The sequence below is a fragment of the Natator depressus genome, chromosome 14 (assembly GCF_965152275.1).
Source record: "Natator depressus isolate rNatDep1 chromosome 14, rNatDep2.hap1, whole genome shotgun sequence".
NCBI lineage: Eukaryota > Metazoa > Chordata > Testudines > Cheloniidae > Natator > Natator depressus.
In genome coordinates this window covers 38,227,552-38,244,602 of record NC_134247.1, presented here as the reverse complement: position 1 = coordinate 38,244,602, position 17,051 = coordinate 38,227,552, and the positions used below count along the sequence as shown (strand labels likewise).

Here is a 17,051-nt window from a genome sequence, read left to right as displayed (position 1 = left end):
TGGTTGTGTCTAGGAACAATAAATCTGTGCGACTGAATTGGAAGGACACAGAGTTAAAAGTTAATCAAATCTCGTGAATTAATTCCATAAATATTCAGAAACTCCCTCCCTCTCCTGGTTACAGGCTGAAATTTTAAGGCTAAATTTAGATTTCAGAGCAAAGTGCCAGGAAACTGAGTCTGAGGACAGAACATTGCTCTGATGGGGAAGAGGGTGTTTGACACGGATACCAGTGATTACTATAACAGCCCATTTGTCTCGTAGCCACATACTGATATGACAGATCAGATCATTTCTCTGTCTATCTGACATACCAGAGCTTAACAATGATGCTTAAATGCTGTATTTCATTTCTGGCAATGGCCAGAATCATGCCATGTCTTAGGAGTCAAAATCAAACATCAACTAAAATCTTGGATGAGATTTTTCAATGTGGTCTAGAGTTCTTAGGCACCGTCCTGCTGTTAGATTTCTTCCCATGAATTCTAACAATATATCCTGGTATATTCAGCATTTCAGTGCCCTGTAGGAGAAGGAATAATTTTCACCCCCTCACAAGAGATCAGTTCATGCCATCAATTATGAAGTGGAGTAAATTCTCCCTTAGTGCCTGTGGTGGTGATGGGAACATGGTGAGGGACTGGCAGTGCCTTTTCTGTTTCCCATCAGTAGCTATGTAGCAGTCATAAAATACAGCTCTTTGGAGGGTGGATCTTAGGAAGGGGTAAAACCAGGCTGATGTGCAACCCTCACTGGGGAGTGACCCTCCCCACTCCATCATGAGTGTGGGATGATGATACAGGAACAGGAAAGGCACTGGGGTGGGGCGGGGGAGGGGGGAAAAGATGCTGTCCCTAAACTCGGAGTCTAGAAACAATCTGGCATGTGTGATCTGGGTTAGTAAGACTCTGTCGCCACTCGCCACCCATTGGGGCACACACTGAGCCAGATCCTCAGCTGGTGTAAATCAAGGTAGCTCCATTTCTGTCATTGGAATAGTTCCCCAACTGAGGGCCTGTCACAAGACATGAATCTCATGCTCCATCTCTGTGAAAAGGTGCTGTGAACACTGACTGGCGCTGCAGTGGGAATGAGAGGCTAAAACTCTTAATATTCACCTGAGGAAGAGCTCTGTATAGCTTAAAAGCTTCTCTCGTTCACCAACAGGAGTTGGTCCGATAAAAGATATTACCTCACCCACCTTGTTCCTCTAATATTCACAAAGCACATTCATGCCCCTGTGTCAAGGTTCCTTCCCCACTCTGAACTCTAGGGTACAGATGTGGGGACCTGCATGATAAACCCCCTAAGCTTATTTTTACCAGCTTAGGTTAAAACTTCCCCAAGGTACAAACTATTTTACCTTTTGCCCTTGGACTTTATTGCTGCCACCACCAAGCGTCTAATAAATATATAACAGGGAAAAAACCTGCTTGGAAACGCCTTTCCCCCCAAAAAATCCTCCCAAACCCTACACCCCCTTTCCTGGGGAAGCCTTGATAAAAATCCTCACCAATTTGCATAGGTGAACACAGACCCAAACCCTTGGATCTTAAGAACAATGAAAAACGAATCAGGTTCTTAAAAGAAGAATTTTAATTGAAGAAAAAGTAAAAATCACCTCTGTAAAATCAGGATGGTAAATACTTTACAGGGTAATCAGATTCAAAGCAGAGAAGCCCTCTCGGCAAAACCTTAAGTTACAAAAAGACACAAAAACAGGAATTTTGATTGACTGGGGATTTGTCCTGCTTTGAGCAGGGGGTTGGACTAGATGACCTCCTGAGGTCCCTTGCAACACTGATATTCGATGATTCTATGAATATACATTCCATTCAGCACAGCTTATTTTATCAGCCATTTAAACAAAACAGAATCTAATGCATTTCTAGCTAGATTACTTACTAAGTTCTAAGACTCCATTCCTTTTCTGTTCCCGGCAAAAACATCACACAGATGGAGAGAACCTTTGTTTCTCCCCCGCTCCAGCTTTGAAAGTATCTTGTCTCCTCATTGGTCATTTTGGTCAGGTGCCAGCGAGGTTACCTTTAGCTTCTTAACCCTTTACAGGTGAAAGGGTTTTTCCTCTGGTCAGGAGGGATTTTAAAGGTGTTTACCCTTCCCTTTATATTTATGACATGCCCCCCAAATCACAGATAGGGTGAAACGCTGGCTGTGATTTCTTCCTGGAGCTTTAGGAGAAAACAGAGTTAATAAGACACATGCACCTCTAAATATACTACCAAATATAAAAAGACTAACAATATTTTCCACATCTCAAGGACGATTTTAACCAGTTGATTCTGGGAAACTTTCACGGGAGAGTGCATCAGCCACTTTGTTAGAAGCTCCTGAGATGTGTTGGATGTCAAAATCAAAATCTTGGAGAGCTAAACTCCACCGAATATGTTTTTGTTATTTCCCATGGCGGTATGAAGCCACTGTAGCGCAGCATGGTCGGTTTGCAGGTGGAGATGCCGTCCCCAAACATATGGGCGTAGCTTTTCCAGAGCGTAGACAATGGCGTAACATACTTTTTCACTGACTGACCAGTTGCTTTCCCTCTCAGACAGCTTCTTGCTGAGAAACACTACAGAGTGGAATTCTTGATCCGGTCCTTCCTGCATTAAAACTGCTCCCACACCACGCTCGGACGCATCTGTGGTTACTAGGAACGGTTTGTCAAAGTCTGGGACCCTTAGTACAGGGTCAGACATGAGTGTCGCTTTAAGCTGGTTAAAGGCCTTCTGACACTCTTTGGTCCACAGAATGGCTTTTTGGCTGTTCCTTTTTGATTAGGTCTGTCAGTGGGCGGCGATTTGGCTGTATTGCGGTACAAATCGCCTGTAATATCCAGCCAAACCTAAGAAGGATTGGACCTGTTTCTTTGACTTGGGACAGGCCATTTTTGGATAGCATCCACTTTGGCCTATAGGGGGTTGATAGTTCCTTGACCCACCTGGTGTCCAAGGTGAGTCACTCTGTTTAGGCCTATTTGACACTTCTTAGCCTTAACAGTTAGTCCTGCCTCCCTTATGTGCTCGAAGACTTTTTGTAGATGTTCCAGGTGTTCTGCCCAGGAATCCGAAAATATGGCCACATCATCAAGGTAGGCGACTGCATATTCTCCTAATCCCGCTAGGAGACCATCTACAAGTCTTTGGAAGGTGGCAGATGCATTCCGCAGCCCGAAAGGGAGTACATTAAATTCATACAGCCCGACATGTGTGGTGAAGGCTGACCTTTCCTTGGCAGATTCATCTGGCGGTACCTGCTAGTACCCATTGGTTAAGTCCATAGTAGAGATGAACTGGGCCCATCCCAGTTTCTCTAATAGTTCATCTGTGCATGGCATTGGATAGTGTTCTGGGCGAGTTACAGCATTTAGCTTACGGTAGTCCATGCAAAAATGTATCTCCCCATCTGGTTTGGGAACTAGAACCACTGGAGATGCCCAGGCACTGCCAGAGGGGCGGATTACCCCCATCTGTAGCATATCCTGGATCTCCCATTCTATAGCAGTTTTAGCTTGAGGAGACACCCGGTAAGGTTGGACTTTAATTGGGTGAGCATTACCTGTGTCAATGGAGTGGTATGCCCGTTCAGTCAGTCCTGGGGTGGCTGAGAACATTGGCTTGTAGCTAGTGCACAGCTCCTGGATCTGCTATCGCTGCATACGCCCAAGGGTCATGGAGAGGTTCACCTCTTCCACGCCACCAGCACTTTTCCCTTCGTAGTAGACACCTTCAGGCCACTCAGTGTCGTCTCCTCCCTGGGCTGTAAACGGACAAACCTTTAATTCTCTGGAATAAAAGGGCTTTAGAGAATTAATATGCAAAAAGAAAAGGAGTACTTGTGGCACCTTAGAGACTAACCAATTTATCTGAGCATGAGCTTTCGTGAGCTACAGCTCACTTCATCGGATGCTGTAGCTCACGAAAGCTCATGCTCAAATAAATTGGTTAGTCTCTAAGGTGCCACAAGTACTCCTTTTCTTTTTGCGAATACAGACTAACACGGCTGTTACTCTGAAACCTAGAATTAATATGGTACACCTTAGGCTTTCGGTTGGAGATGGGGAATTCTATGAGATAATCAACAGCTCCCAGGAGCTCCTGGACCGTGAATGGCCCTTCCCACGACGCTTCCATTTTATGGGCCTGAAGTGCCTTTAAGACCATGACCTGGTCTCCTACTTTGAAGGAACACTCTCTGGCACATTTATCATACCAGGCTTTTTGCTCTTTTTGAGCATCCTGTAGGTTTTCTTTAGCAAGGGCTAAAGAGGTTCGGAGGGTGTTTTGTAGGTTGGTTACAAAGTCCAGAATGTTAGTTCCTGGAGAAGGTGTAAACCCCTTCCATTGCTGCTTCACCAACTGTAATGGCCCCTTAACCTCACAGACATATACAAGTTCAAATGGTGAAAACCCTAAACTGGGATGTGATACAGCTCCGTAGGCAAAGAGCAACTGCTGCAACACTAGGTCCCAATCATTGGAGTGCTCATTTACGAATTTACGTATCATGGCCCCCAAAGTCCCATTAAATTTCTCCACCAGGCCATTTGTTTGATGGTGGTAAGGGGTGGCAACCAAGTGATTCACCCCATGAGCTTCCCAAAGGCTTTCCATAGTTCCTGCCAGGAAATTAGTCCCTGCATCTGTGAGGATGTCGGAGGGCCAACCTACCCTGGCAAAAATGTCTGCTCGTGCCTGGCACACACTTTTAGCCCTGGTGTTGCTGAGAGCTACTGCTTCTGGCCATCAGGTGGCAAAATCCATGAACATCAGTATGTACTGCTTTCCTCTGGGTGTCTTTTAAGGAAAAGGACCCAGAATATCCACAGCTACTCGCTGAAATGGAACTTCAGTGATGGGGAGTGGTTGGAGAGGGGCTTTGGCCTGGTCTTGAGGTTTTCCCACTCTTTGGCATACCTCACAAGACTGGACATAGGTAGAAACATTCTTGCCCATTCCCTCCCAGTGGAATGATCCCCCAAAATGGTCTTTGGTCCTGTTCACACCAGCATGGCCACTAGGATGATCGTGGGCCAAGTTCAAGAGCTTTACCCGGTACTTAGTTGGAACTACCAACTGTCTCTGAGAATGCTAGTCTTCCTGGTGTCCACCAGAAAGTGTTTCCTTGTAGAAAAGTCCTCTTTCTACAACAAACCTGGATCGATTAGAAAAGCTGAGAGGTGGTGGGGGTTGCTCCGTGCCGCCATCCAAGCTCTCTGGAGGCTTTCTTCTGCTTCCTGTTCGGTCTGGAACTGTTCCCTTGATGCTGGAGACATCAGTTCCTCATTGGATTGTGGACCTAGGCTTGGTCCCTCTGGAAGTGATGTAGGGGATGGGGCTGTTTCCGTTGACTGTGTACCGCTCTCCGCTGGTGCACTATGTTGGGGTTCAGGCTCCGGCTGAGCCTCTGGTGGGTTATCGGCTGCTGCCGGTTCAGGTTTGGTGGGGCCCTCTGGTGTTGGGGTTGCAAGTACTGGGTTCAGTGCTGGCAATGGGTCTCGTGCTGGTTGTTCCGCCGGTTCTGGGACTGGCTCTGTCTGGGTCTGTGGGACTGGATCCACAACTGCTGTTGCAGACATTGGCCTGGGGTCCGGGTCCATCACCTCTGACCGGGTCCTGATAGAAGTTTCCAGAACAGAGCTAGGTATCACGGCTTGTTTAGCCTGGCTGCGGGTGACCATTCCCACCCTCTTGGCTAGCTTCACATGATTGGCCAAGTCTTCCCCCAACAGCATGGGGATGGGATAATCATCATAGACTGCAAAAGTCCATGTTCCTGACCAGCCCTTGTACTGGACAGGCAACTTGGCCGTAGGCAAATTGAAAGAGTTGGACTTGAAGGGTTGAATTGTCACTTGGATCTCTGGGTCGATTAAATTGGGGTCCACTAAGGAAGCATGGATAGCTGACACTTGTGCTCCAGTGTCCCTCCACGCAGTGACCTTCTTCCCACCCACACTCACAGTTTCCCTCCACTCCAAGGGTATCTGGGAGGTATCTGGGCCTGAGGACCTCTGGGGTGATTCCAGTGCAATGAACTGTAATCTCTTGGCCTTCACATGCCCCGGCTCGTTACATTTAAAACATTGTCCAGCTGACTGATCACTGGGGCAAGGTGGGTTGCTGGAGAACGGTGTGGCAGGACAATAAGGTGTCTGGAGGGTTCTTTGGGGGGTAGTTGGGGCCTTGGGCTGCCCCCGATAGTAGGGTGTGGTCTGAGGTTGTCCTTTCTGGTCTCCGCTCCAACTGCAACCAGTTTTTTTCTTTTCTGCCACCTCCACCCATTTAGTTCCAATCTCCCCAGCCTCGATTACAGTTTTGGGCTTCCCATCCAGGATGTATCTTTCTATTTCCTCAGGAACACCCTCTAAGAACTGCTCCATTTGCATTAGGAAGGGCAAATCTTCTGGAGATTTAACACTTGCTCCTGATATCCAGGCATCCCAATGTTTCACAATGTGGTAGGCATGTCGGGTAAATGACACGTCTGGTTTCCACCTTAGGGCTCTGAACCGCCGATGGGAATGCTCGGGTGTTAGCCGCATTCTGACTCTCGCCTTGGTTTTAAACAGTTCATACTGGTTCATGTGTTCCTTAGGCATTTCCGCCGCCACCTCAGCTAAGGGTCCACTGAGCTGCGGACTCAGCTCTACCATGTATTGGTCTGTAGAGATGCTGTACCCAAGGCAGGCCCTGTCAAAGTTTTCTAAGAAGGCCTCGGTATCATCGCCTGCCTTGTAGGTGGGGAACTTCCTGGGATGGGAAGTGGTACCTGGAGAAGGATTGCTATTCTGCTGAGCCTTTGCCTTCTCCATCTCCAGTGTATGCTTCCTCTCTTTTTCCTTTTCCTCCATTTCTTTTTCCCTTGCCTCCATAGCTCTTCTGTGGGCAGCTCCCTTTCCTCCTCAGCATGCTTCCTTTCTTTTACCTTTGCCTCCATAGCTCTCCTGTGGGCAGCCTCTTTGGCTGTATGTTTTGGGCTTTGTCATGTTTGCCTCTCTGTTTTTAACTAACTTTACACCCGAGAGTTAGAAATAAAAGAAACTAAAAACTTGGCTTGTAAAATTTTGCTGTGCTGTAACCGGATACCTATGTTCTCTGATAGTGATTGTCAGCCTACAGAAAAATCCTTAAAAAAACCCCTAACACCTTTGTTTCCAGGCAAAAAGACAGAAAACCCCTCTAGTTGCTCTTAGGTTAAAAAAAAACTTCCTCGTCAGGTCTGTGAAGACTTGTGAATTTCCCTGCAGAAGGTTAACTACCCTGCCTTTAGGTAGAGAAAACTCCAGCTCACAAAAGACAATTCCCTTTTGTCTCTGCTCTGGCCCCCAAGCAGAGACAAAAAATCCTCTAACTGCTTTCAGCTTAAAACCTGCTTTCCAGGAGCCCAAAGGAAAATTTCCTTTTTAAAATCTGTGCTTCTTGTTCAAAAAAATTTCAAATTGATCTCAAAATGCTTTCAAGTTAATTCCACTGCTCTGCCACCATGTAAAGGTTCCTTCCCCACTCTGAACTCTAGGGTACAGATGTGGGGACTTGCATAAAAAAAACCCCTAAGCTTATTTTTACCAGCCTAGGTTAAAACTTCCCCAGGGTACAAACTATTTTACCTTTTGCCCTTGGACTTTATTGCTGCCACCACCAAGCATCTAATAAATATATAACAGGGAAAGAACCCGCTTGGAAACTTTTTTCCCCCCGCAAAATCCTCCCAAACCCTACACTCCCTTTCCTGGGGAAGCCTTGACAAAAATCCTCACCAATTTGCATAGGTGAACACAGACCCAATGCTCTCACCCTTACAACATGTTGCCACCTAGACCATTTTTTGTCTTTTTGTAACTTAAGGTTTGCCTAGAGGGATTCTTACAGCAGCCGAAGTGGAATGGCAAGAAAACTGTTCCTGTTGAAGTGTCCAGAGGTCACTGCTGGGGCCTGGTTGTTTGCATCTGGCCTGTGTGAGCACAGTAAAGGTGGTTGGTTTGCAGAGGGCTATTCTGGCAATAAGCACAATTTCAGAGGTGGCAGATTTCCCAGGTTTATGTCCCCACATATGCTGCACCAGGAGTTAGTATTTTTATTCTCCAAACATTTATTTTGATCAAAATGGCTTTTTTACAGATATAAAAATTGGTTAAAATTTTGTCTCCACTCTGCCTAGTACCCAGTTAAAAACTCCATGATCGAAACATAGTTTTCCCTCCCTGGTCCTTCCACTAAAATGGACAACACTGAGTGCTGAGATTTTAACTGGGACTTTTCAACTTAATTTTTAATGGGGGCTGATTGCTGAAATCACCCAGGCAGCTTTGAAAACCTCAGGCTATGTTATTATCTAGGTGTATCTGCACATTTCTGTGAAAGCCACATTTACTGACTGCTTTGCTCAAGGCTTCCTTGACCTCTCTGTTTCTCAGGCTGTAGATGAGGGGGTTTACCAGGGGAGTCAGGACCGTGTAGGAAAGAGAGACCACTTTGTTCAGGTCTCTCAGTGTATCATGTTTCGGTAGCAGGTACACAATCATTAGGGTTCCATAGAAAATTGTCACCACAATGAGGTGAGAGGAGCAGGTGGAAAAGGCCTTTTGCCTCCCGGTGGTGGAAGGGATTCTCAGGATGGTGGCAATGATGCACATATAGGATGTCAGAGTTAGTAGGAATGGAGGCAGGGTGAATATACAGGATAGTATGAAATCCGCCAATATGACCTGGTGGGTGTGACTGCAGGAGAGCTCTATCAGTGGGAGGGGATCACAATAGAAATGGTCAATTTCATTTGGGCCACAGAATATTAATTGTGATAGGAATAAGACAAAGATGGTAAGAGCCAAAAAACCATTTAACCAGGAGCCAGCAGCCAAATGGAGGCAAACCCTGGTATTCATCAGAGTTGAATAATGCAGGGGTTTACATATCGCTAAATACCGATCATAAGACATCGCTGCTAGGAGACAGCATTCTGTACCTGCCAGAGACCCAAAGAAATACAGTTGTGTGATGCAGCCACTGACTGAGATGGTTCTGTCCCCAGTCAGGAGACTGGCCAGCATCCGGGGCAGGATGGTTGTGGTATAGCAGGTCTCCAGGCAGGACAAATTCCCCAGGAAGAAGTACATGGGGGTGTGAAGGTGCTGATCAGCCACAATGAGCACCATGATGAGGGTGTTCCCGGACACGGTTGCCATGTAGATCACTAGGAATATCAGGAAGAGAAGAATTTGTAGGTCAGGGAGCTCCCCAAATCCCAGGAGTAAGAATTCTGTGATGGCTGTTTGGTTTCTCCAGTCTGCCATGGATTGAGTCTAGGAACAATAAATCTGTGTGATTGAATCAGAAGGACATGGAGTTCAAAGTTAATCAAATCTCATGAATTAATTCCATAAATATTCAGAAACTCCCCTTCCTCTCCTGGTTAAAGGCTGAAATGTTAAGACTAAATGTAGATTTCAGAGCAAAGTGCCAGGAGTGGAAACAGGTTTCAGAGTAGCAGCCGTGTTAGTCTGTATTCGCAAAAAAGAAAAGGAGTACTTGTGGCACCTTAGAAACTAACAAATTTATTTGAGCATAAGCTTTCATGAGCTACAGCTCACTTCATCACTATTCCTTTTGCAGGGGGAAGGATAGCTCAGTGGTTTGAGTATTGGCCTGCTAAACCTTGGGTTGTGAGTTCAATCCTTGAGGGGCCATTTAGGGATCTGGGGCAAAAATTTAAAAAAAGGTAGATGATTTAGTTGGGGATTGGTCCTGCTTTGAGTAGGGGGTTGGACTAGATGACCTCCTGAGGTCCCTTCCAACCCTGGTATTCTATGATTCTATGAGTCTCAGTCTGAGGACAGAACTTCGCTCTGATGGGGAAGAGGGTGTTCTACATGGATACCAATGACTGGTATAACAGCCCGTTTCCATGGTGGCCAATTACTGATAGAGAAATGATCTGTTCTGTCATATCAAATCCCATCTAGTGACATACCAGAGCTTAACAATGATACTTAAATGCTGTATTTCACTTCTGACAATGGCCAGAATCATGCCATGCCTTAGGAGTCAAAATCAATAAATACATCAACTGAAATCTTGTAGTGAGATCTCCAATGCAGTCTAGTGTCCTTAGGCACCAATCTTGTGTTATAATTAATGGAAATAAATCTAACAATATATCCTGGTATATTCAGCCTTTCATTTCCCTGTAGGAAAAGGAACAATTTTCACCCCCACACAAGAGATCAGTTTCGCATAATTTATGAAGTGAAGTAAATTCTCCCTTAGTTCCTGTGGTGGTGATGGTGATGTGGTGAGGGACTGGCAATGCCTTTTCTGTTTCCTGACATTAGCTATGTAGCAGTAAAAAAAATACAGCTCTTTGCAGGGTGGATCTTAGGAAGGGGTAAAACCAGGCTGATGTGCAACCCTAACTGGTGGGGTGACCTTCCACATCCATAATGAATGTGGGAAGATAATACAGGAGCAAGAAAGGCACTGGGGTGGTGGGGGTGGGGGAGATGCTGTCCCTGAACTCAGAGTCTAGAAACAATCTGGCTTGTGTGATCCAGGTTAGTAAGACTCTATCACCACTCACCACCCCATTAAAAGTCATGGAAGACCGGAGACATTCCAGAAGATTGGAAAAGGGAAAATATAGTGCCCATCTTTAAAAAGGAAAATAAGGACAACCTGGGGAATTACAAACCAGTCAGCTTAACTTCTGTACCGGGAAAGGTAATGGAGCAAATAATTAAGCAATCAATTTGCAAACACCTAGAAGATAATGAGGAGATAAGTAACAGTCAGCATGGATTTGTCAAGAACAAATCCTGTCAAACCAAACTGATAGCTTTCTTTGGCAGGGTAACAAGCCTTGTGGATGGGGGGGGGAAGCGGTAGCTGTGGTATATCTTGGCTTTAGTAAGGCTTTTGATACTGTCTCATTTGGCCTTCTCATAAACAAACTAGGGAAATACAATCTAGATGGAGGTACTATAAGGTGGGTGCATAACTGGTTGGAAAACCATTCCCAGAGAGTAGTTATCAGTGGTTCACAGTCATGCTGGAAGGGCATAACAAGTGGGGTCCTGCAGGGAGGTCCTGGGTCTGGTTCTGTTCAATATCTTCATCAACGATTTAGATAATGGCATAGAGAGTACACTTATAAAGTTTGCGGATGATACCAAGCTGGGAGGGTTTGCAGGTGCTTTGGAAGATAGGATTAAAATTCAAAATGATCTGGACAAACTGGAGAAATGATCTGAAGTAAATTGGATGAAATTCAGTGAGGACAAATGCAAAGTACTCCACTTAAGAAAGAACAATCAGTTGCACACATACAAAATGGGAAATAACTGCCTAGGAAGGAATACTGCAGAAAGAGATCTGGGGGTCATAGTGGATCACAAGCTAAATATGAGTCAACAGTGTAACACTGTTGCAAAAAAAGCAAACATAATTCTGTGATATATTAGCTGGAGTGTTGTAAGCAAGACACGAGAAGTAATTCTTCCGCTCTACTCCGTGCTGATTAGGCCTCAGCTGGAGTATTGTGTCCAGTTCTGGGTGCCACATTTCAGGAAAGATGTGGACAAATTGGAGAAAGTCCAGAGAAGAGCAAGAAAAATGATTAACAGTCTAGAAAGCATGAACTATGAGGGATGATTGAAAAAACTGGGTTTGTTTAGTCTGGAGAAGAGAAGACTGAGAGGGGACATAAGAGTTTTCAAGAACATAAAAGGTTGTTAGAAGGAGGAGGGAGAAAAATTGTTCTCCTTAACCTCTGAGGATAGGACAAGAAGCAATGGGCTTAAATTGCAGCAAGAGCGGTTTAGGTTTGACATTAGGAAAAACTTCCTAACTGTCAGGGTGGTTAAGCACTGGAATAAATTGCCTTGGGAGGTTGTGGAATCTCCATCATTGGAGATTTTAAGAGCAGGTTGGACCAGCACCTGTCAGGGATGGTGTACATAATCCGTAGTCCTGCTTTGAGTGCAGGGGAATGGACTAGATGACCTCTCGAGGTCCCTTCCAGTTCTGTGATTCTATGCTTGGGGCTCACACTGAGCTGGATCCTCAGCTGCTGTAAATCAAAGTAGCTTCTTTTGTGTCAGTGGGGCAGATCCTCCACTGAGGACCTGTCACAAGACATGGATCTCATGCTCCATCTCTGTGAAATTGTGCTATGAATGCTGACTGGCACTGCAGTGGGAAAGTGAGGTTAAAACTGTTAATATTCACCTGTCGAAGAGCTCTGTGTTGGTCAAAAGCTTCTCTCGTTCACCACCAGAAGCTGGTCCAATAAAAGATATTACCTCACCCACCTTGACCCTCTAATATTCACAAATCACATTCACGCCCCTGTTTGGAAAGTGGTATAGAAATGCAGTCAGGAAGATGATGCTCACCTGAAACCACAGGACAACCCAAACGGGAAGCGATGAGCTCTTGTTTCTCAGGGTTCAGTGGCCAGGACTCAGGATCCTCAGCTGAGGTTCTTGTCACTCCTCTTTCTGCAGAAACTCGGAGATGGTAGAATGGGGAACTTCTGTTTTCCCTGCCCATTACTCCAAGAACAAGGGGGACATACAACAAAATTTAAAGGTGGGCAACTTACAATCTAGCAAATGAAATTCTTGTTAACCCAATGTGTAAGTAAACTGTGGCACTCACTGTGATGCTGGCAGACCAAGTGCTAGCTCATGCCAAGGTCCGCCCTGTCTCAGTAGGACACTAACTGATACACAGCTGGAATCAGTCTGGCTCCCTTCTAGGTTAATATTGATAAAATGGGTACTAGAATTATATGGAAGTGTTTAATGTTTGACTCTGAATGCTTGTCAGTTGCTGCCTGCATTCATCTCCCCTGCAATGTCTGTTCCATATCGTAATTTAACATTTGAGTGGTTGTAGTGAGCTTCTGTGAATATGAATCACCACACAGGAGAGGGACGATCATGAGTGTGAAGAGTTGCTCTCCCACAGACATTAAGCCTCTCCTGAAAAAGGAGACCCATCAGTACCAGATAGGGTGACCAGATGGCACGTGTGAAAAATCAGGACAGGGGATGTGGGGTGGGGAGGGGTAACAGACACTTATACAAGACAAAGCCCCAAATAATGGGACTGTCCCTATAAAATCAGGACATCTGGTCACCCTAATACCGGGTGGGCTACGGGTGGATATTGCAACTGGAAACTCCTGACAACTGGATTGAGAAACCATCAGCAAAAGGACTAGAGACTCTTATTGTTCTGCTCTCCTCCTGATGAAGATGAGTCATGCAAATGGATTGAGTTTGCAACTCAGAGCAGATGGCAGGAGGGGGATAAAAACCTCAAACAAAAGGAACTAGGGATCTCTGTGCTGCTTGCACACTTGGGGCAGGGTGTTTCTAGGCATTAGCAAGAGATCCCCAGCTGTTTAGCCTAAAGGTCAAATACAGCTTGCTGCTGAGAGAAGCCTGTATCACCTTTTGAAACCTAAGACTGTGACTCATTCATGGGTCTGTTTTCTTGCTTTAACCTTGTAAATAACTCTCATTTCCTTTTCCTATTTAATAAATCTTCCTATACAGTAGTTCACTATAGGATTGGCTACAAACATCGTCTTTGGTGTGAGACCTAAAGTGCAAATGACCTGGGGGAAGTCCGGAGTAATCTGAATATTGCTGTGATTCTTGGCGTAAGGGGTCGTGTACCACAGATATGCTCACCTGGGTGGCAGGACAGACCGGCGCAGCCAAGGCGGGGAGTGTAGGGGACTCTGTCAAGGCTGTTAAAGTGCCTGAGGAGTTTGCACTCGGTGCAGTTGGTTGGTGAAATCTAAGTTTAGAACTGACAAGCAATGAGGGGGTTTGTGCCCTGGTTTGTAACTGTCTGCCCTGAGTTTGACACTCACACTCTTGCATCCCCATTGGGAGCATCACACTCATTGCCACAGGAAGTCATTGATATGAAGGACTTAACTAGATTCCAGAAGAGATTGGATGTTCCTGGTAGCCATATAAATATCCAGAGTTATCCTCATTAATGGCAACAATAGAGATTGGCTTAACCCCCAAAACATGAGGTTTAATATCCATTCCACAACTATTCTAGACCAACATGACACATGTGAGGGGAGATTATCCCAGAACTGCTATTGCAGTCTTCTTACATTTGCCTCTGAAACATCTAGTACTGCCCGCTCTTGGAGAAGGATACTGGGCAGGATGGCCCTTGGGTCTGATCTAATCTGGCAATTCCTATATTATTACTACGTTCTCCTAAAGTGATACAAAGCCCAAAATTCCAGTTAGTTCAGGAAGCTACTTCTTTGATATTTCAGCTTCTGACAGGCTGTTCCCTGAAAAAGGTTGACCTGGCACAGATAACACTTTTTTGGTGACAATTGATACAAAGAAATCATTTGAGAGGAGGTTGTCAAACTGTCTATAGGATTGGGACATTAATTCTCGTAGGAGATTAGGACACCCAATTCCTAGGTGGCTTTAAAAATCTCAACCATAGCACCTGAGCAATGTCCATATCTTGTTTATTCCCTGGGTTCAGTGGACTCGTGGATTCTCTTGCAACCTGCCTGACTCAGATATAGTGAAGCAGTTTTTATTTACTTTTAACTAAAACCATTCGTTCTTCACATACCCTCTCATCCTCTTAATTAAGTTCTTACACTTTATCCACCTAATATGCCATTTTAATGTCCCTTTCTATCAGCTTCACTTAGTTTTAGGGTGACCAGATGTCCCGATTTTATAGGGACAGTCCCAATTTTGGGGGCTTTTTCTCATATAGGCACCTATTACCCCCAAACCCGTCCCGATTTTTACACTTGCTATCTGGTCACCCTATTTAGTTTTGATTTCCGTTATTCTATTCCAGGCTTCACCCTAGTTATCCTGAGCCAGATCCTTAGCTGAGGACCTTTCACAAGACACATATCTCAATTTCCCCATTGTTAAATGGTGCTATTAACATTGACTGGCACTGCTGTGGGACGGTGAGGCTAAAACTGCTAATATTCACAGAGACAAGGTGAGTGAGGTAATATATTTTATTGGACCAACTTCTGTTGGAGAGAGAAACAGATAAGCTTTTGAGAGCTAGAGAGCTTGCCTCTCTCTCCAACAGAAGTTGATCCAGTAAAAGATATCACCTCACCCACCTTGTCTCTCTGATATCCTGGGACCAACACGGCTACAACAACATTGCAAACAATATTCGCACAGCACATTCATGCCCCTGTTTGGAAGATGGTATAGAAACACAATCAGGAACAGGGTGCTCACCTGAAACCACAGGACAGCTCAAGCTTCGAGTGATGACCTCGTATTTCTCAGGGTTTGGCAGCCAGGACTCGGTTTCCACCACTGAACTACTTGGGTCTCATCATTCAGTAGAAACTGGATCTGCTCAGCAAAGACACCTGCATCTACTTGAATGGACGAGCAGCTGCTGCGATCTGTCTTAGAACATGATCTTCCCCCTCCATTTGCACAGTGCAGAGCCCTCATATTTGTATCCTTCTCCATGGAAGGCTGTGTCTCCCTTGATTCCACCTCTGAAGAGGTTGAGCCTGGGGAATTAGTGCTGTGTTTTCTGTGCAGAACAACTGTCCTGATGCAACCAACAAACAACCAACAAACAACTGTCCTGATGCAACCAACCTCCCACTCCCAGAGGAATCGCCTTTCTGCTACCAGCTGTGTGAGGTCATTGCTCTGCATGGCTGAAATGTAATGCAGCGACCCTGGAGTACAGGGCCACGCAGAGACTGAAACTACTCAGCAATCTTTACTCATGTCGATTCTCTCATTGCCTTCAGGGGAACAATTGCACAAGAAACAATGGCTAAGATGACTCAGGCCTGCCAGATTGGGTGCTGAAGCCACACAGTTTAACAGACACACAGGAAACTGAATGCAAAGTAAATTTAATCCATATTTTGCAAATGAAAGATTTGGATGGAAGAATTTCTCTCCCATTCACACCCCCAATGGACATATTTCTCCCAAGGAACTTTGATGTTATCAGTAATTACTAATGTTTGTTTATTTAACAATATTCTCACCCTTCTGCTGAGCGGTAGCAGAATTCAGGTCTTGCAGATTGATTTCCCATTGGAAAACCAGTGATGTGGAGTCTGGGTAATTTCTCAGAGTAACTTGTTTGTTTTTACACTATATACACCAGTCCTGGAACAGAGGTGACCACAGACAACGTGCCGGAATCCTCCTTTTAGGGATCTCAGCCCACACATCAGAGGCAGGACTAGCAAGCAAGGACTTTCCCCCACACAATACTTTCAGCTCAGGACACTTAGCCCTGGTTTACAATACAAGTTTAGGTTGAATTTAGCAGCGTTAGATTGATTTAACCGTGCACAACGAAGCCATTTTTGTCAACTTAATGGGCTCTTAAAATCAATTTCTGTACTCCTCCCCGACGAGGGGATTAACGCTGAAATCGACATTGCCGGGTCGAATTTGGGGTAGTGTGGACGCAATTCGATGGTATTAGCTTCCGGGAGCTATCCCAGAGTACTCCATTGTGACCGCTCTGGACAGCACTCTCAACTCTGATGCACTGGCCAGGTAGACAGGAAAAGCTCCACAAACTTTTGAATTTCATTTCCTGTTTGGCCACTGTGGCAAACTGATCAGCACAGGTAACCATGCAGATCTTATCAGCAGAGGTGACCATGGAATCCCAGAATCGCAAAAGAGCTCCAGCATGGACCGAACGGGAGGTATTGAATCTGATCACTGTATGGGGAGATGAATCCATGCTATCAGTACTCCATTCCATAAGACAAAATGCCAAATATTTGCAAAAATCTCCAAGGGCATGAAGGACAGAGGCTATAACAGGGACCCATAGCAGTGCCGCATGAAACTTAAGGAGCTCAGGCAAGCCTACCAAAAAAACACAGAGGCAAACGGCCGCTTGAGGTCAGAGCCCCAGACATGCTGCTTCTATGTTGAGCTTCATGCAATTCTAGGGGGTGCCCCTACAACTACACCACACCTGTACGTGGACTCCTGCAAGGGA

General features: G+C 45.4%; 1 protein-coding gene across 1 annotated transcript; it reads right to left on the bottom strand.

Annotated features, from left to right (window-relative positions):
• Window positions 1-8,335: 8,335 nt before the first annotated feature.
• Window positions 8,336-9,310, bottom strand: LOC141998505 (olfactory receptor 6N1-like). The gene has a single exon (XM_074971372.1). It carries the CDS (start codon window positions 9,308-9,310, stop codon window positions 8,336-8,338), a length of 975 nt encoding a protein of 324 aa, XP_074827473.1.
• Window positions 9,311-17,051: the final 7,741 nt, after the last annotated feature.